Source organism: Taudactylus pleione, unplaced genomic scaffold (assembly GCF_031769625.1).
Source record: "Taudactylus pleione unplaced genomic scaffold, aTauple2 ptg000095l, whole genome shotgun sequence".
Taxonomy (NCBI): domain Eukaryota; kingdom Metazoa; phylum Chordata; class Amphibia; order Anura; family Myobatrachidae; genus Taudactylus; species Taudactylus pleione.
In genome coordinates this window covers 7,335,608-7,359,701 of record NW_028284497.1, presented here as the reverse complement: position 1 = coordinate 7,359,701, position 24,094 = coordinate 7,335,608, and the positions used below count along the sequence as shown (strand labels likewise).

Below are 24,094 nucleotides of genomic sequence, written 5' to 3'. Positions count from 1 at the left end.
ATTACTGGTTATGTATTATGTGGGCATTTTGGCATCTCCTGTATATTTACTATTTTTTGTTTTTTTGTAGAGCCCCCAGACCCATCTCTTTTCATCGATCCTATCTCGGAGGAACGTGCTTCACGAGCTTTGTTCCGCCTTGACCTCCTGCGCAGGGTGCGCGAGCAGGTCCTGTGTCACCCCTTGCTTCCTGCACGTTTGTCCCTGTGTCGGCCAGACTCAGAATTACCAGAGTGGTGGGAAAGTGGCCGCCATGATAAAGAGCTCCTTGAAGGGGCAGCACGATATGGTCTGAGCCGCACAGATCTTACACTAATGCCAGACCCTTCATTTTCGTTTCTGAGCTGCCGGCTCAGCTACCTCCAATCCAGGGGCATGTGTAACCTCTCGCGGCCATCCACTCCTACTGTACCCTCCCTAGCTTCCACAGAACATCAACCCCCTCATATTCTTTCACTCTCTTCGTCTGTCAGCTCCTCTCCAGCTCCACGCCGATCTTCCTGCTCATCGTCCTCCTCTTCATCTAATTTAGAAGACTCATCAGATGAAAGCAATGGGAGTAGAGTGGGCAAAATTAACGGTGAGTATTTAGAAGAAAAGGTTTTTGTTTTTTTCCACCCAAATATAAATTTTCCCCATCCATATTTGATTGTCTATTCTTATACTTCTAAAATAGTTATGCCAGTAAAAATTCATGTTAATTGCACAAATTACGGTTACCCGCAAGATTGACATACAATAGAATATATTTTAGATGTTAAAGGTATCAACTCTATTTAAAGTTAATTTGCTTTTAGATATCAGCATAATAGTAATCCATGTTAGAACTTTTCTTTTGCTTGTGTGCTCAAGTTTAAACAAGATGACGATAATATGATTTGTCTGTTAAGTTAATTTAGCTAGACCCCCTTTATTTCCTTAAACTCGCACAATTGGATCGATCTCTGAATATGGTTCATTATGATTTAACTTATAAACAGCATGCAATACATTTCATTTATATTAAGCTTATGCTAGGTAAAATTTTGTTGCACTCTCAAATACACAAATGTTAAAGTATTGGTCTTCCACTTTGTAGACATCTATGTCTGTATTTTCTTAGTAGGTCTTCCGCACTCTCGTTTGTTTGATGAGGAAAGCCGTTTGTCTCTCACAGCGTCCCCTGCTGACCTCAACACAGAGGACAGTGCTCAGGCAGCTTTGGAGAATCCACATAGTGCAGATTGGCCAAAGGTGATTTATAGAATAAGAAATCCTTCTGAGAGTGTTACATTTTCTGATAATATAGTCACAAACTAGCTGAGGCCTAAAATTCTTGTTTACAGGATCGGGTTCTAATATGTCGACTTGAGCAAGTTTGCAATGCGGTGTTGACCGGAAAATGGGCTTCACCACGGAGAATATCTGACCCACCAAGTGACAGTCCTGATAGCATGTCTCCAGAAGAACAGAGCCCTGCACCATTCACACAGATACGTCCCCCTCCCGACCCAAAGGAATTTACGGTCCAAATCAAAAGTGTAAGTCTGTGGATCTCTTCTAGCAGTCACCTCTTATGTTTGTTCATCATTTTGATTGGTCTCAACTAATAATGTAAGTATTCAGTAAGCTGCAAACCTTGCCTTAACCAACGCTTTCAAATATTCCTCCACATTCCCTTTTGCAATAACCATTCAATTATAGCTCTGCACATGTATATTTCTCCTTTATCCACTAGGGGACACTGGAGTTCAAGACAGTGGGGTATAGACGGTGGTAGAGTAGAGCCTGGCACTTTAAATAATTCAGAAGTGTGACTGGTTCCTCCCCCTCTATGCCCCATCAGCCCCAGTTTTTAGAATGTGCCCGAGAGCCGGTAGCACATCAGGCTGTCTCCAGCCTTTTTCATATTTTTTAATGTTTATTTAACAAGCATTGAGGACAGACAGACTGCTTACTGTGGCAGTCTGCCTGCTACGTGGGAGCCGCCGGGAGGGCACCGCCATGGCTACTGCAGCCTGTGTCCGTTGACCCTGAGGAGGGGGCAATAACAAATGGAGTCATCTGACTCTGCGAGGACCCACGACTGCTGACACACCGGCATGTGTCCGGGTTCCTTGCCGCCCCCTCAGCCCAGCATCCTGGCCGCAGCAGTCCGTAAGTATATCCCACCACTCCTGACTAGCTGGAGTGGTGTGCCAAAACGCTGGGCTCAGGGACAGCGCGTGCTGCGCGGCTATTAGTCTCCTTCCCCCTGTCAGTAAGCTGGCAGTGTCGGAGCTGCTTACGAGACCCGCCGCTGCACTCTGCAGTCAGCGGCCGGGTCTCTGGCTAATGCCTAGCCACCAATTCTCCCTCCTATTTAATGAGGGGATGACCGTCGGGCAGTGACATATTGTCACTATAGGTGCCTCTGCATGGAATAATTGTAGCCGCGCCAGGGCTTGTACTGTAGAAGCTCCGGCGACGGCATTGACAGGGGCACTTAGACACCGCTTCAGCACGGCTGTCTGTAATCTAGCAGCCGCTCAGCGGCTGTCAGTCATCACCGCGCCAGTGCTTACAAAGAACACCGGCGCCAAGTTGATCTCCCGCATGGCTGTTATAGGCGCGCTTAAACAGACCCATGCTCTCCCTCCTCCTGTTAAAGGAGGAGACACTGCACCGATGATCACAAGGTCAGTGCAGCGCTGTCAGGCCGTCGGGCGCTCAGTAGTCCTCCCAAAATGAAGAACGGGAGGTGTAGCGTCACGGTAGGCGCGCTAAACGCCCGCCATTAGTGGGAGCTGTATCAGACCGGACGAAGTTAGCGCTATTCCCGGCAGTGCGGAGGCGTGGCTTAGGTCTGGCGGCCATTACTACTCCCGGGGAGCAGGTGTCGCAATTGCTTCTAAGCTTCTCGCTTAGTTGGCGCGCAGTACAACGCAGGTTTATTATAGCACTCTCTTGGCAGTGCAGAGAGAGGTCTGGGCCCCTGTAGAGGCTGCACCCACTGTAACCTTAAATACCAATTCCGCTGCTGCAGCTAGTACAAGGTAGCCAAATGTAATATGACATGCCTACATGGGGAAGTATGTGTTTTATATGTAGTATGTAATATATATATATATATATATATATATATGTCTGTTATTGCCACTTTTGTCTACTGATGTTTCCTATTGATGGCGCAGCGGAATACGCTGTGCTGTGTAGAAACTGTTGATAAATTAATAAAATGAATATATGTATAACTCCCCTGTGCATAGCAGTAGCATATATGGGCAGCGGCAGAATCTAGATAGAACCTAGTTTGGTCTCTATAATAGTATAGTGCTGGAATAGATTATGCTGATGCATAATGAGCGAATTACAAACCTACGCATGCAGTGTAGCAGTCTTCCTGCTTACTGAGTTACGCAGCGGCAAGGTCCATATAGAACTTGAATGGTGGTCAGATTCCACAATGAATTGTTAGAGGGGAGAGCACTGCAAAACAGTCGGCGCCACAACTATCCTAACTGCTGCCCTACGTCATTGTGGTGTTACTGTTTAGAAGATAGACAATTGTAAAATGGTAATAACTATCTCAAAATGGCTGCAGGAGTCTGTTTGATTAAGTTTTAATCAGTACTCATATTAAAGAGCAGCACCTCTACATATCATGGGACCCGCCGCCACTATTATAGAGTGAGTGTCTGGGCCCCTGACACTAGCTCAGGGAGGAACATGCCGCAGCCTAATATAGAGGCTGTGTCCATGTCACTTGCCCTCTGGGTGATCTGCCGATTGATCTATGTCTGTGTCAAATAGGCCTGTGTACATCAGTATACTACACTGAGGTCGTCTCTTTGATTCCCACTTTGAAAAAGCGGGTTCAACTGGAGCTCACATGGCTCACCTGATAAGGCGAGTACACCAGTGACAGAAGAGTACAAGGATCGAAACCAGTCTGGGACATCACGCTGTTAAAATATCCAGGCCCCTACGGCGTAGCAGAATGACTGCCACACGCGGCACATGAGCAGTCTCCCTGCGTGGAGGTAATCCACATGTATGTATATATTTGTATTTTATACATAAGCCATACTTTAGCACATACACATATGTCTGGAGTGAAGTTTGTCCTGGACTCAACCAAGGTCTTGGCTCAGTTCATTCCATGGCTCTAACTGTTGCTCATGTTAAATATTAGTCACCTATTGATCTTGATGTAGGTACGCGTATAGTATCGCTTCTTATCCTTACCGTAAAGGCAGAGGAGGATCTGTTATCAGTTTTACCTAGCATATTTTAAAAGAAGGATCCTGCGATTGGAGTCTGGACTCGCCTGATGCGATAGTTTGGTACAATAACTATATCCATATACCGTATATATAAAATGGTGGCTCTATAGACTAGAGTCATGTTCTGCAGCTTACATTTTGATAGTCACAATTCCCTCAGGCATTGCTTCTAGTATGGACCCTATGCATGTCCTGGGGCCTTCTTGTATGTCCACCCATGTATATTGTGGAGCAAACTATAGGACTCTAAGAATGCAAGATATATATATATATATATTATAGCATGCTGATCTCCCGGTGCAGGTGTCTGACAAGTAAGCTTCCTATATTGGTACTAACTCTTCCTTTCAAAGAGATTGCCTTCTCGTGCAACTATGTTTGTCTGGGTGTACGTGTGTGTATATATACTGATATATTCACATTCCTTGTATGAATATTTCCTAATTGGGAAAACCTGTTTTTTTTAACCCTAACTGGGGTTATCACTACAGATATATCCTTCTTTACTTGGGATAACTAAGGCACTCTATGTCTACGTAGAGGTACCTTTCTCAGTATAGGTTCCAGTACTCAATATTATTGTCTTGTCAATATCTCAATAAAATGAGGCTATAGTGGCCCCTAGATACACTTCCTATCAGTACATAGAGAATCCAGGTTCTATTCCATCCTCAGGACCTAATTGTTTAAATGACAACAGACTGCAGTTACTGCTCCTGTGCCTGAAGGCCTACGGCCACCCACCGAATAGGCAGGGTCAGGCCTGGCTTGATTAGATTGGGGAGTATCAAGTAAATCCTTGGCCCTGCGGTTCAATTTTGAATCCCTCTTGTTGTGATCACTATAACTTTCAAGGGTCACTTGTGGGGATATATATATATATATATATATATATATATATAACACATCCCTAATGTAATAAGCTCAGGTATAGAGCTGCAGTCCTAGCAGCCATCCGCTCTCGTAATCAGTTGGCTCTACTACACTTTAGAGCTTTCCTGGCGTGTGGGTGCATAGTTCCAACATTGAGAGTGCTCGCTTCGTCAGCACATATTCTAAAAATTGGAACGATACAGAGAAGATTTGCATTGCCCCTGCGCAAGGATGACACGCATATTCGTGAAGCATTCCATACTTAATTGTCACTTTATTCTACTAGAATTTGTTGGAGTTATAAAGGACTGTAGCGCATCTATGGGCTAAGGCACATCTTTACATTAAAGTGTGCGGTCATTATGTTCTGCGTCGGGAGCCTGATTCCTGTTCAGTATCTCTGGATATTTTCATCACACTGACAGGTACCTGATGGGTACCTTTATGGTTGTCCTTGTTCTCTAGCCTTGCTGTATGGGATACTTCCATATATTGGTAGCTCTCCCTGGGTGGCTGTTGCATCCATGCTCTTCAACTGCCAGGGTATCCGGGTTGTTTCATACTATGTTCGGGCCAGCAGTTTGTACTGACTACGCACTTCCATCATGAGGGACGTTGTCTGTTGTTTGGGGTCATTGCTGTGGTTTTCTTTTCAGGCCGGCACAGAGCGTTTGCCGTATAGTCCCCGCCTGGGGCGCCCCATTCACAAGTTTGACACCCGCCCAAAGCGGTAGTGACGTCTCTATAAGCAGGCAACTGATGGGCTGCCAGACACTCTGCCAGTGGTCTGGTATGGGGATTTATAACTGCAGGGTTTCCGTTGCTGTTTGATCCCTCTGTTTCAGAATGGTGGTACTGCTGTCTGACCCTCTGAAAGAATTGAGACCACAATTCCTTTCAAAGCCGCCTCTGCCTCATACCCAGTGGGATCTCTATTTGTTGGAGACTTCCTTCTGCTGGTTGACAACCTTGTAGTATTTGGGCCTCGAGAATGGTCTAGGGCGACTGTTCGGTTTTCACTTTTGGCTCCCTGTATACTCTTGTTAGGAGTCTGTGGACAGGATCAGCTCTGTATCTGTAGATTGGTATTATTATATGTATATCTATATGTATTCTGTCCAGCAGTGCTGGGAGTCTGCTGTCTGCGACTTATACAGCTTCCTATGTTCGACTATGGTTCGGACTTGGTCTGTTTCAGCTGAGCTTACGCTGTTTTTAATGTTTTCATCTGTGGGTGTTCTTTCGCTAGCCGTTGTTCCATTCGAATTATGCTGTAAGTTGTGGAATTTCTGTGGCTGTTTAGCAAGGAGTTCTGATTGTCTCCTCTGTTCTGCGACACTTGATCCTCAGCTATTGCCTTTCCATTGGGCCTGTGGTTCTTGGCGATCCTGGTTTTCGGTTTTGCCAAAGGGTCTGCAAGTTCTCCGCGCTTCCCACCCGGGAGGTTGGCTTTGGGACGTCCCCACTGTCTTGAACTCCAGTGTCCCCTAGTGGATGAAGGAGAAAACAGGATTTTGGTACTTACCGATAAATCCCTTTCTCCGATTCCACAGGGGACACTGGACGCCCGCCCAGCGCTGCGTACCTGCCGTGTTGTTTGGTTCCTTATATGGTTCTGTGACTGCATGTGTTCCCTGCAGTGGGTTCCTCGGTTCTCCTTCAGTCGGTATTGTTCCGTTCTGTGGTCATCTCCTTCTCATTTTCCTATTGTCCTCCGTCTCCTCTCGGGCTCAGTTCTTAAACTGCGGCTGATAGGGCATAGAGGGGGAGGAGCCAGTCACACTTCTGAGTTATTTAAAGTGCCAGGCTCTACTCTACCACTGTCTATACCCCACTGTCTTGAACTCCAGTGTCCCCTGTGGAATCAGAGAAAGGGATGTATCGGTAAGTACCAAAATCCTGTTTTTTTTTAACCAAATTTTTTTTTTGATTTTGCAGGAGGAAGGACTAAAAATAAAGTTTCAGAAACACAAGCTTCTTGGTAATGGAGCAGTGGAGTCTGTACAGCATGTCCATAAGAAGAAAAGTAAGAAGAAATTGGCCCAGGTAAGTTGCTTCATTGGCCAGGAAATTCTGGTCGCAGAAGAGCACCTGTACTAATAATAATAATCTGATCCAGTTAGTTTGTTTGTCTTGTATTATTTAAGGTTATTTCACTGGAGAATTGGTATGAGTTCGGCCAGAAACATGGATTTTTTTTTTTTTCTTATCTCTAAATCCATTGTGGGTGGGTGGATACTTTGGGGAATAAAAGCACAACAGTAGTGTGGGCACATTAAATGTCTGCTCCTCCCACTCTATACCCACAGGAGAACCTGGGTGGAAAGATTACTGGGCATGTCAACTCTTTTGTCTTTAGTGGCTGGCATGTGGACGCTTAGCTGACCAAACCTGTTTTCCACTCTGTTGGGACAAAAGGTTTTCCTCTGGATGTTTGACTTCTGCTTTCCCTTCAGATCAAAAGGAATGAAATTAGGACCTCGTAGGTCTGGGAGCAAACATGATCAGAGAAAAGTCTTTTCCTAATAATAGTAATCTTTACCACTTTGGGCTGAATAAGACTCTTTCTCAAAATGGTAGAAACTTCTCTTAGACACTGCATCTGCTTTGCAGGTCTTAAGGCAGAGCTTTCTGAAACACTGAGGGTGAAATTCTCTTTCCAGTGAGACTGGCATCTACAGCCACATCTCTTATACTCCTAATTCCTCAGGATAGACAGGATAGATGGTGCATAACTGTAGTTTTCAGCATAGACACTTCAACCTCTAAACAATGACTTTGAGGAGCCACAGACACATCTGTGCCTTGAGTGTTTAGCATCTGGGAATATTTCCCATAATAAAATATTAACATCCTACTTTCAAAAGGAATTTACCCCCGTCGGGAGGAGTCACAAAAAATAATCTGCCATTTTGCTTGGGAGTAATAGTCAGTCTGTTATGTCAAGACTCTTGCACTTGATAATGTAGTCAGAGCAGCACTGCATTGAACTCACCAGGCTTCTAGTTCAAGCCGGTTTGTCATGTAGATCAGCTACTGGGACCAAGGACCTCTTAACCTAACTCACTCCGGTGAACTGATTAAACCCTTGAGGATTGGGCAACCACAGCCTATAGAATTTTAACCTTGCCCACCCGTTGGGGGAAATGCGACTAGTTGAAAGTAGGGATGGTCTTTCAATGGTTTTAACTATTGGGTGTAAACCATATATAATTTAACCATCATTGATCCCCAGTCATGCATACGCTGACCGTGGGCATCCAACTTTGGATCTATGCAGTTGATGTTCACCATCAATGAACATCCATCAATTCTGAAACTATTTACAATCGGTATAGATGGACATCCCTAGTTGAGAGATGTCTGCTGAATATTGAATCAAACGCTGACTCTGGTATACTCCTTTTTAGATTTTGACATATAGGAAAGAAAGTGAACTTGCAAGTCAGACATCAGGTTTTCTGCAAGTTTGCAGGTACTAAACCCCTCATAATAGCATGCCCAATATTTTACACCTCAGTCAGAAGTATTTACAAATGGGTGCTGAAGATCCCACACTGACTGTAAGTTGTTATGGCTTCTAAAAGTGAACGAGAGCCCACCAAAGAGTATGTACTGTGCATGAAGGGGCTACGCACCTATTTCCAGGGCCAGCTATTTCCACAAATAAGACTGCTCCCTATGGTTTTAGTCTTGTTTATTGTCACATAAGCTGTACTTCTGGTGAACGGGCTGTTCTCATCTGATGCAGCAGCATGTGAACACGGGTCAGTACTTGTAGTGGCAAAGACCCAGGTTGCCAACCCTGTGAAGGTGGAGTGTGGACAGAGGAGGCACCGCAGTGGTACCTCCTTACCCCCCTGTTTATGTACAGCTGCTGGACCAACATGATGGTTATGTGGTTAAAAATAAAAAGCATTTAATAGTAAGAGAATAATTCTGATGTAGCCAAACGAGACCGATTTCCTCTCCCCTCATTGTGCTGATTGCGGAAAGTCTCAGATACATAGACTTTTTTTTTCCACACAGGTAATTAGTCTGGTAGCATAGTGGGGGAGGGAGGGTTAGGCTGTGAAGAGTATGTCGGAGAACCACTTTGCAACGAGAGGCAGAGACTCCTCTTTGGTTGGCTCACACCCAACATGAAGTATCTACAGCTCTGCAGTTATATTTCCCTATAGGGATTATTTGTGGCCATCTTCTCTATTCCCTGCCATACTGTGTTTGTTTAGGTGGGAATACTTTTCTGTTTCCATCTACTGAGTGAGGGTTTTAGCTTCCACATCATGTTGTAGTGTGTGCTATATGTAAAAGTATTTCTCTAGGCAGTTTTTTTATTTTTTTATTTTAGTTTAGACTTTCATCATGTTTTGAACAGAAGTCTTCTCGGTTTTCCCTTCATTTTGTTTATATGTCAGAGAAAGAAAGTACATCCAAAAGCAAGAAGGTAGTTTTCTAAAATATCTGACCAGAATTCCAGCTGACAGATTGGACCAGGGAAAGCTTTGTGCAAGACGTCCTCGCTTTTTCCTAATTGGAAGACATCCTAATACAAAGTTCCAGGTTCCTATGAGACTGGCCTTCTTTTACCTGCTTTCAATGGAAGAATGCAGACATGCTTCCATAGCCCCCCTCTCCAAGACTACAACTATCCTTCCTAATTCTTCTAATCTTTGGGATAGCACAGATAGAGAGTCCACCCTGAAATCTGCTTTCACAACCACAGGTGCTTTGCTATGGTCTATTGTTCTCTACTTGGGTGAACAAAGCAGCTATTGACACAGGACTTCTGTCAGCCAGGATATCATCCTCTGTGGTTGCAGCCCATCCGGCCCTTTGTTTACGCTACTGGCCAGCTGACATATAATCCAATAAGGTTTTGTAATCTTTCGGTGGTGAGGTTCTGTTTGGCTCGGAGTTAAAAAGTATTATTGCTGTGCCAGCAGCTACATAAAGTAATTTTCTTACCCCCTCGTAACTTTTGTGACACCTCCTGCTTAAAATCCAAAAAGTCAGAAGGATTGTGACCACCTTCACGGTCTGTATTCATACTGAAAATCAAGATCAAGAGAGTTTTTGACCTTCTGCTAGACAGGAGGTTTGTTTAGTTTCCCGGAGAAAGTGAATAGCCAAGCTACCTCACAAAGCCACTCATACTTCTCCAGGAGCTTTCTGTTAGACCTCTTAGGCTGTCAACCAAAATGTTTTTTTCACCACTGGCCTACCCACAGACAACAACAAAATATGTTTCTCTACAAAGAGTCGTTCAGACTGTGTTGTCTTCTGGGGTCATTGCTTCTGTTCTGGATCAGAGAGGATTTGGCGATCTAATGTACATGGTAATAAGTCAATAAAGAATAATACAGATGTGTCCACATACATCTATCCTCCGCACGTTACAAATCACGCTACACATATTGCGGGAGCTCCGTGTGACTGTGTAGCACGTAGCGTCTTTTCATGCGACTTTTTACCTTCAAATTTGTCTTATTCGCACAGCGATGTGAATAGGTAGCACAAGCACTGCAGATTGAAATGATATGCGGCATGCCTATGTTCTGAGTCCGACTGCGGGTGTATATGCGTGTGAAACGCTATGTTAGTGTTACTGACACTGTAACGTAGCATTTCACATGCAGATACACCTGCAGCCGCACACCGAATATAGGCATGTTGCATATCCTTTTAATCAGCAGAAGCTGCTTGTGCTACATATTCGTATCGCTGTGCAAATAAAACTTATTTGAATGTAAAAAGTTGCTCGACGCTACTGAACCACGGCATAGCGCAACGAGAAAGGCTATTTAACGTGCAAGGAGTCTAGATGTATGAGGACACATATGTACATTTGTTCAGCATTTTTTACAGAACAATACAGTTCCCACGCTGCACCAACGATTTAGTCTCTTATGATTATAGCAGTCATGTGTATGTTAGCATTAGCAATGAGTGAAACTCTCCAGCACTTCCGACCCCTACATTTTCCGATTTTTCATTTAGTGCCTTATATCTGTATCAATAGAGTATGAAGAGCAGGTTTGTCATGTGTAAACTGCAACGTGTTCCATTTCAGATGGAGCTGGATATGGATGCCCGAATACCAGTTGTGAATCAAAGGGATGGTACCGTACTCCTGGGAGAAGAAGCACCAAAACGCTGCCAATTGCATGAGTGGCTGCACAGGCATCCTGACTACATTGTGGACCCACGTTTTCTAGCTGTAAGTTATTACTAGCACTAGGATTAATATTCACATTAATCTGTTTCTCTTTATTCCAATCTTGGATACACTGATCACCCTGGATTGCTTGAGGGGTCCAAAGAAGCTAGCACTTAATGTAGCTATCTCTAGAAAGCAGAAGCTTCTCCCCTCTGCAACCCTTGTTCTCTGTAAAGTGCTGCGGAATATGTGTGTGCTTTATAAATTACTGGTAATAAATAATAATTAACTGCTACGGAGACTTGTTGGGTGGGGACTACTTCAGCACTTAGAGTACCATTTTCATGGATAGTGGCAATGAATATGCTGAGCTCTAGAGTAATTTGCTAATCCGTTGACCACCAGCAATGCTTCCTTGGTGGGCTTTCATTGGACATTTAGACCTGCAGCTCTCTCCTGTTTTATATTTTTTTTGCATGGAACTATGAAAAATTGTTTCGTTTAGTGGCCACAGATTTTTGCTAAGGTCATTTGCCTGTCTTTGTAATTTCTTCTGACTGTGCATTACAGTTGTCCCCTACCTGATCTTTGTCTGTTATGTGTTGTAAAAAGCATAGTTCCAAAGTTAGATGATGCAACTGATCTGGAAGAACCAGCCTGTGCTAGATCTAAGGAGCAGTCTATTGCTGAGCTCTCACAGCATGTTTCAGTGGGTTAAGTGAGGGGGGTATTCCCTTTACAGAAACCTCAGAGAATAATCGTGTTGAATTGAGGAAACGTGGTCAGGGATTTTAGAGCAGAGAAATGTGAATTCCCACCAATGGTGGATGCCCCCATAGAGTTCTTATGCAAGATTATTACACTATTCTAATTTTGAATGCTTCAGCTCTTACGAATTGCACTGATGGGAGATTTGAAGATATCCTTGAGTCTTTATAAGTTGCATCTGGAGTCTCTCTTTACACTCCTCTTAGCCTCAGTTTGGGTTAACAAAGCAGAGGATAAGTGGTCGAAGCAGCTTTTGTCTTTAATGTGGGAGCCTGCCTACCTTTCTTCTATGATCAGTGGTTTTGTTACATTTGAGATGCCTGGGTGAGAGGATCTCCTGAAAACCCTTGAATTTTTGTTTTATTTTCACAGCAGGTCTTCCTAGACACAATATAAGAAGTCTAGCCACCTCATGGGTGGGTTTTCCAGTTCCAGAAGGGATTACGATTTCTTTACATATATTTTCTTGATCCAAAAAACAATTTCATATTGTTGATCCATTTTAACCTAAACACCCAGTGGTGGACAACAGGTTCCAGATGGAGTCTTTATGGAGCAGTTCTTGGTCTCCGTGGACATCAAAAATTCTTATCTAAATATGAACAGTTGATCGTCTCCTGGTGCTTCTTATATCACAAACAACAAACTTTTTCCTGTGGAAAAAATAATGAAATGGAATCCAATAAATTTCTAAAGGAGTCTATTTTTTTTTTTTTAAAGAGCAGTCAGTCCTTTCTTTTTCTCATTACTTCTCTGTATTTGAAATCTGACATCCTAAAAGAAATGGCAAAATATATGAAGTAGTATTTAAGAACAGATTATCCTTAACAATTTATTGTGTAAATACATAAATAAAAATGGTTCCCCTACCAGAATAAGATGTTACAACAATTCTCAGTTTTTGTTTGTTTTTTTTTCAAAATGGCCACAACACAGGCTTATGTCACAGTTTGATAACTGCATATATTCAAGGGGAAACCTGAAATCTTCAACCAGTTTGAAGCACCTCCATCCCTAAATGTTTTGACCTACTGGCCTGTTTCAAGCCATTGTAGTGGAGTGCCAATCTTTCCATAATTAAACCACACTTAACCAATAAGGGTCAACTACATGTAATGAATTCAGTTATATAACCAATGGACTACAGTAACTTGATATACAACATATGCATTCTACAATTAGGTGTGTGTATATGAAATGTTACAATACATTGCAAAAACTTCAACATAAAAACAAATGTCCTAGGATTGTAGTCCCTTTTGGCCAGGTGGTGGTAACTGAAGCTTACTGCAGCCTGAACGGGTCCTGGCGACTTGTGAGGCCAGGAAGTCTGCGTCCATGGACACAGACCCTGGCCTCAGCTCTCCCAGAAAACAGTATAGTACAGGTAAAATGCTGATCTAATGATTAAGTAACTAACTACATTTTATAATTGTCTTGTTATAAAACTCTATCACATCGAACAATCACCATACACTCTGAAGTAGATTTAAGAGTTCTACTTTAAATCTTGAATAATAAAGACCATGATTGAGAATAATATACTTGTGAAGTAGAACTTTATAGGAACAGAAGATTTCAATGTTTTATTTGGAATGTCTCACTTCTGCTTACTATTAATATTTTGCACTACTCTTATGAGAGAGCTTTTGGTTAATATTTTCCTATACCAGCAACTACCAGACTCATTGCATGGGCACATGTTTATATATCTCTCCTTTTTGTGCACAGTATATGGAGGACCGCAGGAAACGCAAGAAACACCGGAGTAAGAAATCAAGATCCTCTACGGTGGCACTTGGAGTTGCGGGTGCTGTGCAGCCTTCCCACCATCACAATGGGAAAAAAGTGAGATAAATGGTCTATGAACACACAGTATGATTGGTTGAGCTAAATTTGTATAATTTAAAAGACCTGGAGGCTTATTAACTAATTGGTGACTTTTCAAAGCTTACTATTATCTGTCATTTCTACTTCAGGGTCCATAGGGGTCCACAGGGTGACCTTGGGGTATAGCTGGATCCTGGATCCTCGGGCACCACAGAGTTAAAGCTTTTAGCTGCTCCCAGGATGCACTTGGGTCCAACCTCCCCTATACCCCGCCCCCGAGCCACAGGCACCTCAGTTTTAGATGGTGCCCGGCCGGAGTCGGGTCACCCTGCGGGGTGGGCTGCAGGAGCAGCCCCCTAAAGCTTTTAATTTTTTATTGAACTTAGTTAAATTTATTTATTTTTTACTATTAGTTTTTTCTCTAGAGCAGCAGCGCTGGGCTGTCTGTACAGACGCCCACGCTGCCGCTCCTTCTCCCTGCTGGCGCCGCGACGCCAGCACTGAACTGGGGATCGCGGCGGGGAAAGCCAGAGTCTGTACTAGCCGGACTCTGGCTTCCCCCGGGACTGCTGCCGGAAGACGCCGGGGAGATCAGGTAAGCCGCGCACCGCTGATTAGCGGCGGTGCGCGGGTTCCTTGTAAATGCAGTCCCATGCCCCCGGTCTAGGGGACAGACCGGGGGCGCTAGCGGTGGCGGCGGGCCCCCCCTCCAGCGGAGGCATACCCCGCCAGACCACTAGACCACCAGGGTTAATATCGCGGCAAGCGGGATGCCGGCAACCCGGGGGTTAATATGCTAGCCAGGGGAGGAAGCCTTCCCTGTCTAGCGGCTCCACCCCTCAGCTCAGCGCGCCTTTCAGCTCGGAGTCTGGCGTCGCTGAGCTGCAGATACTCGGCCACTCCTCCTCTGAGGTCTCCAGCGGCCATTTTCTCTGTGGCAGCGTGGATACTCTCAGGGAGCACGCGGACCGGTCCCCCTGTGTACCTCTCCCCTGCAGAAGGACAGTGTACACAGCACTATAGCCCTCCCAGACACTGAATCTGGGAGGTTGATTGTAGTGGAAAGGTGCAGTGAGTATATCTTCCTGCATGGTATGTGACTTTTGCTAGTGCTGCCTGTCTGTGTCTTTTTTCTACTTACTGTCAGCCTGTACCTATCCCTTTCCTTCTCCTACAAGCCCTACAGGTGTGCGGGGGAAGGGTGTTTCTACTGACCTCACCTATATAGATCACGTATTTGTGAGGTCCGTCACATACAGTTGTGTGCTACACAGTACCATATTGTGGGCTGTTGTTCAGCACACTGGTGAGTGCGCACGTTTTCTTCCTAAGTCATGTCTGAGGAGGAGATTGAGCACTCCGGGGCTCCAGCATTGTTCTCCTGCAGGCGCTGTTCTGCAGGAGTGGATAGGGAGGATTTGTCACAGGACGGCCTGTGCGGACGGTGCCAGGCGGTCCCTGGTACGTCTAAACCTCCCATTTCGCAGGAGCCACCATGGGCGATGTTTTCCCAGGTGCTGGTGTCCATCGCGGACCGTCTGTCGGTCCCGACTGCCGCCCCTACTAGGGCGTTGCTCCAGCCTGCCATCCCCCATTCCCCGGGTGTCCCACAATTATTGCAGACTCCCCCGGGGTCTCAGCCTGTTGGTCCCTATGCGGGGTTGCCAATGTATATTCAGTCCACCCCTGTGGCACAGCCGGCTGTGGTGCCGTTTCAGGCTCCTGTGACAGCTCCTCCACCCTGGGTGGATGCGCTTTCCCACACTGTCCAAGATTTGGCGGCAGCATCTTCGGCTTTTCAGTCGATGTTGCGCAGTGACGTGCCCTCCAGGGCGTCTAAACGCTCAGTCATGGCACAGGCTGCGCATCTTTCGGATTCTGAGGGGTTCTCGGATGATGGTGAGGTACAGGATGACTCAGCCTCAGATGCCTCAGTCCAGGAGGTAGACACTAAGTCTTCCATCAATGTGCGGGCTCTGGTTAAGGCGGTGCGGGCTATTCTTCTGATTGAGGATGAGGCACCCGCTCCCAAGTCAAGGTATCCTAGTTTTAAAAAAGCTAAGGTTACTTCTACAGCGTTCCCCTTGTCTGATCAGTTGACTGATCACATGGCGGTGGCCTGGCAGACGCCCAGTAAGCGTTTCCTGCCACAGAAACGCTTGGCGTCCAATTATCCATTCCCGGAAGCGCATTGTAAGAAATGGGAAACTCCGCCTGCAGTCGATTCCCATGTAACACGCCTCATCAGGAGTGCTACTTTGCCATTGCCGTCTATATCCTCGCTGAAGGATCCTACGGACAGGAAGGTGGAGACTTGTCTAAAGTCTATTTATTCTCTCTCAGGGGCTGTAGCCCGGCCGTCCATGGCCATCTCCTGGGTGGCCAAGGCCATTGAGGGGTGGGCCAACGCCTTGGAGGACACGTTTACGGATGAATCTCCGGACGTCCAGGGGGCGTTGTTAGGACAGATGAGAGATGCCGCCTCCTACATTGGAGAAGCATCTTTGGATGCTAGCCTGTTGACCTCTAGGGTTTCGGCGGCAGCAGTGTCTGCTCGTAGATCCTTGTGGTTGCGGTCTTGGAGAGCAGACGCGGATTCAAAGAAAGGCTTGGAGGCCTTACCTTTTAATGGGGAATTACTATTTGGTCCGGACCTGGACAAAATAGTAGATACCCTGGCAAAATCCAAGTCAGCCTTCCTCCCTTCAGCTACTACACCTGCTAAGGTCCGGAGCTCGGCGTTTCGTTCCTTTCGGGTTCAGGGCAAGGCAAAGGGTCAGTCCTTCCCGAGGCAGTCCGCACCCAAGACCGCCACAAAGCCAAAGAAGCAAGCCTGGAGTGCTAGGCGCCCTTCTTCCAAGCCAGAAGATAAGCCTTCTGCGTGATGGGACGGGCCTCCCTCTGGGGGACCCCAGAGTGGGAGGCCGACTTCTTCAATTCGCCCAGTGCTGGCACAATACCACCACGGATGCCTGGGTGCGAGAAGTGGTCTCCCAGGGGTACGCCCTGTCTTTTCGGCACAGGCCGCCTTGCCAGTTTTTTTGCACAAGTCCTTCTCAGGACAAAACCAAGGCCTTGCAGGTTCAGGAAGCCATAGAGGCCTTGCTGACGGCGGGGGTCATTATACCCGTACCACAGTCTCAACGTGGGATGGGGTATTACTCTACGCTGTTTCTGGTGCAGAAACCCAATGGCTCTCATCGCCCCATCCTCAATTTGAAGTCCCTGAACAGGTTTCTCAGGGTTCCCAAATTCAGGATGGAAACTTTGCGTTCCATCATACTGGCGATGGAACCGGGGGATTATATGGTCTCCCTGGATATCCAGGACGCCTACCTCCATGTGCCTATAGCAACATCGCACCAAAGGTTTCTGCGGTTTGCTATTCTCCACAACCACTACCAATTCAGGGCTCTACCCTTTGGTCTCTCCACGGCACCAAGGGTATTTACCAAGGTGATGGCGGTCATGGCGGCTCACCTTCGGAGCCAGGGGATACGGTTGCTACCGTATCTAGACGACCTCCTCTTGCTGGCAAGCTCCCCGGAGGTACTGATCCAGCATCTCCACCTGACGGTCGCTTGTCTACAGGCGCACGGCTGGTTGATCAACTGGAAGAAATCCTCCCTCATCCCATCACAACGGATGGTTCATTTGGGGGCCCTGCTGGACTCTCGTCAGCAACGGATTTTTCTGACTCCAGAGAAGGTCTCCTCCTTACAGCTGCGGATTCACAGTTGTCTGAGCAGTGGCAGAGTGTCGGTGCACTCAGCGATGAGAGTTTTGGGGTCCATGGTGTCGGCATTCGACATGGTGGAGTTTGCCCAGTTCCATTCCAGGCCCCTGCAGGGGCTGATTCTTTCAGAATGGAACGGATTGCCACACAGGATCCGCTCTCAGATGCTGGTGTTGTCCTCGGAGGTGCGTCTGTCCCTAGCCTGGTGGCTGCAGACAGCGCATCTCCTGGAGGGGCGCCCCTTTTGGATCCCGGAATGGGTTCTGCTCACGACAGATGCCAGTCTCCGGGGTTGGGGGGCGGTGACAGGCTCCTTGTCACTTCAGGGTCGTTGGTCGGCGGAGGAAGCGATTCTTCCCATTAACATCCTGGAACTGCGGGCAGTATACAGAGCCCTGCAGTCGTCCGGCACCGCTCTTCACGGAAGGGCCGTTCAGGTGCAGTCAGACAACGCCACCACGGTGGCGTACATCAATCACCAGGGAGGGACTCGCAGTCGAGCTGCGATGTCGGAGGTGTCCCGCGTCCTGGCTTGGGCGGAGCGCTATCTTCCAGCTCTCTCGGCAGTTTTCATCCCAGGAGTCCTCAATTGGGAGGCAGACTTCCTCAGCCGTTACGATGTGCATCCCGGGGAATGGTCGCTTCATCCAGAGGTATTCCAACTACTCGTGGACAAGTGGGGGCTGCCAGAGCTGGACCTGATGGCGTCCCGTTACAATCACAAGCTGCCTGTGTACGGGTCAAGGACAAGGGACGCAGGCGCAAGTCTGATAGACGCGCTGTCGGTGAAATGGCTGTTTCAACTGGCTTACTTGTTCCCTCCGATATCTCTGCTGCCTCGGGTCCTGCGCAAGTTCAAACAGGACGGAGGCACACTGATCCTGGTGGCCCCAGCGTGGCCCAGAAGGCCGTGGTACTCCGATCTGCGGAGCCTGTCCATCGACGCTCCGTACCTCCTACCTCAACGGCGGGACCTGTTGTCTCAGGGGCCCTGTCTTCACCCGGATCTGGGTCGACTATCTTTGACGGCGTGGCTCTTGAGACAGCCGTCCTGAGGTCTCGGGGCTTTTCTAGCTCCGTTATTACCACCATGCTGAGGGCGCGCAAGCCTACTTCCGCGAGGATCTATCACAGAGTGTGGCACACTTACTTTCAGTGGTGCGAGGCCAGAAACTATGATCCCCAGGTGTTCCGAGTTTCGCGTTTTCTGGCTTTCCTTCAGTCCGGTTTGGACTTAGGATTACGTCTTTCTTCACTGAAGGTACACGTGTCTGGTCTGTCGGTGTGGTTCCAGCGCAGGATCGCTGCTATGCCGGACGTACACACCTTTTTCCAGGGTGTTTTGAGAATCCAGCCTCCCTTTGTGCCACCTGTGGCCCCGTGGGATTTGGCGGTGGTTCTTAGGGCCTTACAGGGTCCTCCTTTTGAGCCCTTGGAGTCAGTGGAGCTCAAGTGGCTAACTTTTAAAACTGTTTTCCTCTTGGCAATTGCTTCTGCCAGGAGGGTTTCAGATTTGGGGGCGCTTTCTTGTCGTCCCCCTTTTCTGATTTTTCATCAGGACAGAGCGGTGCTTCGCACTCGTCCTGATTTCCTGCCTAAGGTGGTTTCCAGGTTCCACATTAATCAGGAAATTGTTGTACCAGCCTTTCAGTCACCTGATCTTTCGGCTGGGGAGACTTCCTTAGACGTTGTAAGGGCACTCCAGGTTTATGTGGACCGGACTAGTTCTGTGAGGAAGTCGGATTCTTTGTTTATCCTCTTTGGTTTTCACAAGAGGGGTTGGCCTGCCAACAAACAGACTCTAGCCCGTTGGCTTCGTTCTGTTATTATTGAGGCTTATATGCAGGAGGGTTTAGCTGTTCCAGCCTCTGTTAAGGCTCATTCCACTCGGTCCGTGGGCCCTTCTTGGGCTGCTAGCCGTGGCGCCTCTGCTGTTCAGCTCTGTAAGGCGGCCACCTGGTCTTCCATTCAGACCTTTTTGAGGTTCTATGCGTTTGACACCTTTGCCTCTCAGGATGCATCCTTTGGGCGCCGGGTTCTCCTATCAGCACAGGAGCGTCCCCGCCCTTAGTTGGACTGCTTTGGGACATCCCCAAGGTCACCCTGTGGACCCCTATGGACCCTGAAGTAGAAAACAAGAGATATGGTAAGAACTTACCTTTGTTATCTCTGTTTCTACGAAGTCCATAGGGTCCACAGGGCACCCGCCCTGACGCACCTGGCTTCATAAGGGCTCTGTGACTGGTCACCGGTTTTCCGTCTCCCATTTCTGTGAGTATGGTTCTTGTGTGTTCCAGTCTTCCTTCTCTCTGTTTCGTCTCCTCCTCCGGCCTGGGCTGCTTACCAACTGAGGTGCCTGTGGCTCGGGGGCGGGGTATAGGGGAGGTTGGACCCAAGTGCATCCTGGGAGCAGCTAAAAGCTTTAACTCCGTGGTGCCCGAGGATCCAGGATCCAGCTATACCCCAAGGTCACCCTGTGGACCCTATGGACTTCGTAGAAACAGAGATAACAAAGGTAAGTTCTTACCATATCTCTTGTTTTTGCTTGCAGAATTTAAAACTGCAACAGTAGTAAGTGCAGAATCAGGTGTGTGTTGCTGGTTTCAGCTCTGTGTGTAAAAACATTATTAATTGCTCCCCTAATCTGTTTGAGATTTTTAGGTGTGTGTGTGTGTGTTTGTTTGTTTTTGACCAACACTTCTAAAACTGTATTTTCTTTCTTGTGTCAGTCTTCTCTACCGGAGAATACATTTGATACTCAACACCTCCCCACATCAGCCAAGAAGAGAAAGAAACGTCCTCCCTCCAAGATATTAATGCCATCTGGGGACACTTGTCACACCTTCTCCAGGGACCCTAGACCAGAGCCCAGTGCAAATCCTCTGCGGGCTGTGTATGGGGCAGCAGGAGGAGGAGGCATACTGCACCAAACAGGACTTGGTGGGATGGGATTACCACGTTTCCACCCTCTGCATGCAGCATCTGCAAGCAGAATTCAAGGACCTACATTTGGTGATGAATTACAGGGCTATGAGCCCCCACAGCAACACTTCTCTCTGCTTGATGACCCCATGATGCCAGCAAATTCTTCCTCCAGTGATGATGATTTAGACAGACCCTGATAGGACCCTTCCCCTAGTGGGAGCCATGAACAAGTCACAGAGAAGCAGGGCCAAAACCCCTCTATATAGAGACTAAGTTACCGCCTTCTCACCATTAGCCTGTTTTTTGGAGGATTTTATTTTGTTTTTTTATATTTGTTTTGTTCTTTCCCCTCCCAATTTCAGGACTCCATGACTCTTTCCAGCCCCAAGTCCAAGGATCCTCCGCGGCAGGATTCACGCTGGATCAGAAAGGACAAATGAATGAGGCTCTGAATTTTTTTTTTTTATTATTATTTAATATTATTAACTCTGTATTGTTGGAAAGGGGCCTTGCACCACACTAGCACAGAACAGGTTCTAAGGCATTACGAAAAGTCTTACAGTGCAATAAGGCACTTCAGGATCTGGATGGCTAGGTCCCTGTTCCACTTGTGGTTCTCCACTATTCACCTAGCTCTGATGTGCATTACTCCCATAGGTAACTGTTATGGGGATAACGTGAATTGCAGTAAGAATACAGCAACCTGTTCTCTTTTACAGGACATTAAATCTTTGCAAAGCAGAGTCAAACCTGTGCAAAATCTGTATGAGGGAGGGAATGGGCACTTTGTTTGTGTGTACATGCGGGACCTGACACTGAGGAGCTGAAGCTGCATTTTGTAGGTGCAGGGGGTTCTACCAACCTTCACTTTCCCTCCTCAGTCATCCATGAGAAATCAATAAATTCCTTGATTTAATATAATGTCTTTTCTGGAGTTGAAGAATGTGTATGGTGTATTTATATCTGTCAATATATTATCACTACAGAAATGACATGCATGCTCCTGGCTTTAATACTTAGAGCCAAGAGTTGCTAAAATGGGTACCACCACTCATTATCATTACTGTATTATAGCTCAATCTGTGCTTTAATTAAACTTTTTAAACATGCCAGTTGGTGTATGGATTGAGCAAAGTTAACTTCAACTCATCTGCTACACTAAAACAATCTATTCACACCTTGCAATTGGATCATTCCATGTCAAGATCATTCCCACCTGACCATCTCCAATTTTGATAACATTTTACATGGAGATTGGCATATATATCAAACTAACTTAAAAATTCTACTTCACAATATGCAATAGTAAGACTATGGCTCCCAGAGTGTGGGGGGGGGGGGGGGGGGGTAGGTAAAATTGTCACTGCTGTGGTTGATCTAGAGGAGTAGAAGTTGTGTAATTTGACATGTCTCTACAACTTTTGGCGCTGATTTCAAATATCAAAACCCCAAGAAGTAATTAATTTTACTTTTTGCACAGCATGAAGACAAAGTAGACCGAACAATCTCTCATGCAAAATGTAATTTTGAATTCAGCTGCTTATATCTCCAGAGGAAACCATTATTTTAGTTATGACATCAATACAGTGAACTCTTTCTAGGTGGACACAATCACACTGCTAAAATATCAGACCCCAAACTCCTTTCATTCCTGTGATAACATAACCTAAAGTTGCTCTTCAAATCTAACAATGCATTTTTTGGCTGTTTTTGAAGTCCAATATCAAAAAGAGATCATAATTTAAAAAAAAAAACAACAACCGTCATTAAGCAGTGCATATTTTGAACTACAACATGCCTTTTTTCTGGATAGGCGTTTTGCCACTGAAGGGAGAAAACAAGTTTTAAAGTTAGGTAATTTGCAGCAGCAATATTATGGAAAAAAAAAAGCAATTTTTTCACAAGAGCCAGAACCCTCTGTTTAGGTGTCTTTGTACAACTTTTGGTTGTGATTTCAGACCTTTTCATCTGGATAGCTTCCAATATTTGGTTTGCAAATTGAGCTGAAAGTTGTCAAAATGGTCGGACAACAGATCTAATAACTCTCACTTTAGTAAATTTATCTAGAAGTGGAGATGTTACCCATAAGCAACCAATCAGATTCTACTTAACATTTAACTAGCACCTTCTAGAAGATAATGGCTAGAATCTGATTGGTTGCTATGGGCAACATCTCCATTTCTAAAAACTCTCACTTTAGTAAATTTACCCCTTAGACCAGTGGTGTCAAACTCTGGCTCTTCAGCTCTTGTGGGACTACTTATCCCAGCGAGCCCTGCCACAGTTTTAGCATGCCCTAAAACTGTGGCACTGCATGCTGGGATGTGTAGTTCCACTGCAGCTTGAGGGCCCGAATTTGACACCACTGCCTGAGACTCTTCTAACAACAACAACAAAAATTATTTCTTCGTCCACTAGCGGGCACAGGGACTACTCTGGGTATAGACTGTAGAGGAGAGTCAGGGCACCAAACTGTTTAATGCAAATTACCCACAAGCCCAGGCTCCTCTCCTCTATACCCCGCAATCAGGCACTGGACCTTAGTTTGAGTTTGGTGCCGGCAGAAGCTGGGCACTAGTTTATAAGGGGGGCTAATTTAGGTGGCCCTCCGATTTTTATTTAATTTATTTTTACAGTTTGAGTGGACAGTGTAAGGCATCCTATAGGATGCCCCCACTGCCGCTCCACCTGGTGGCCGCAGCACTGGCGACTGGGTCAGTAACTTCGGCCGCGGACTCCCACACGCACAGCAGCCCCTATTACTATTACTCCCACACGCACAGGAGTACTATTAAGTTGTATGCCTAGCTGGTAGTGGCTACAGAAAAGCAAGTATATTTAATAGTACCAGTGTGTTCACTGTATACTAGCACTGAAAGACCCTGATTTGCTTACACCTTTACTTTTTGTTTAGTCTGTAGTTTTTTTCTGCAACTTACAGCATGTCCAGAAATAAGGCTAAAAAGGAGGCTGGCGCTACTGCATCGCACTCTTGCAGACAATGTCTTAGTGTCATGTCTCAGGATCCGGAGCATGACTGTCTGTGTGTTAATTGCTTTGGGGCCCTGCAACAGGTCACCTCAAGAACCGGCTTGGGCATCTCGGTTGACTCTGGTAATGTCACATGTTAGACAGTATGTCAATGCCAGTACCACCTGTCCCTGTTGCTGTGCCACATCGCCCCATGGTGGAGCCACCCTGTATGCAAACTTTTTTTCCCAGTCTGTCCAGGGGTCAGCTCGGGTGTCCACGTCCTTTCAGCAGATGTTGGATGGAGATGGGGCTCCCAGGCATTGACGTGCTCCACGTGAAGGTTCCACTCCTTTATCTGCATGAGGTTTGGATTCAGAGAGATCCTCAGATGGCGAGGCTAGCACTTCCATTACCTTTGACATGGAGACATCTGTCCCAGAAGAGGCTCTGTCTCCTGTAGACCTGGAGGCTCTTATCAGAGCAGTTAAGACTATTCTGCTAGTTGAGGAATTGGAGCAACCTCCTAGATCCAAGGCACCTGTCTTTAAAAGACAGGAAATGTCAGTGGCGGAATTTCCGTCTTCT

The 24,094-nt window shown here is 46.4% G+C and overlaps 1 protein-coding gene and 1 non-coding gene across 5 annotated transcripts in view; both read left to right on the top strand.

Moving 5' to 3' along the window:
- The window catches only part of CHD8 (chromodomain helicase DNA binding protein 8), a 124,359-nt gene extending 102,750 nt beyond the window's left edge, over positions 1-21,609 (top strand). For 3 of the 4 annotated variants that reach the window (XM_088469944.1, XM_088469942.1, XM_088469943.1), the window contains exons 32-38: positions 71-580; positions 1,103-1,233; positions 1,326-1,520; positions 7,056-7,163; positions 11,191-11,337; positions 13,777-13,893; positions 20,341-21,609. In XM_088469944.1, the coding sequence (XP_088326070.1) occupies positions 71-580; positions 1,103-1,233; positions 1,326-1,520; positions 7,056-7,163; positions 11,191-11,337; positions 13,777-13,893; positions 20,341-20,733 (1,601 nt within the window). In that variant the 3' untranslated portion in view covers positions 20,734-21,609. The remainder of the gene's footprint in view (positions 1-70; positions 581-1,102; positions 1,234-1,325; positions 1,521-7,055; positions 7,164-11,190; positions 11,338-13,776; positions 13,894-20,340) is intronic. The other variant, XM_088469946.1, reaches the window with a different exon arrangement.
- On the top strand, positions 5,276-5,383 carry LOC148526554 (U6 spliceosomal RNA). Its single transcript, XR_015878241.1, has one exon. It is a non-coding gene; the product is annotated as a U6 spliceosomal RNA (small nuclear RNA).
- Positions 21,610-24,094: the final 2,485 nt, after the last annotated feature.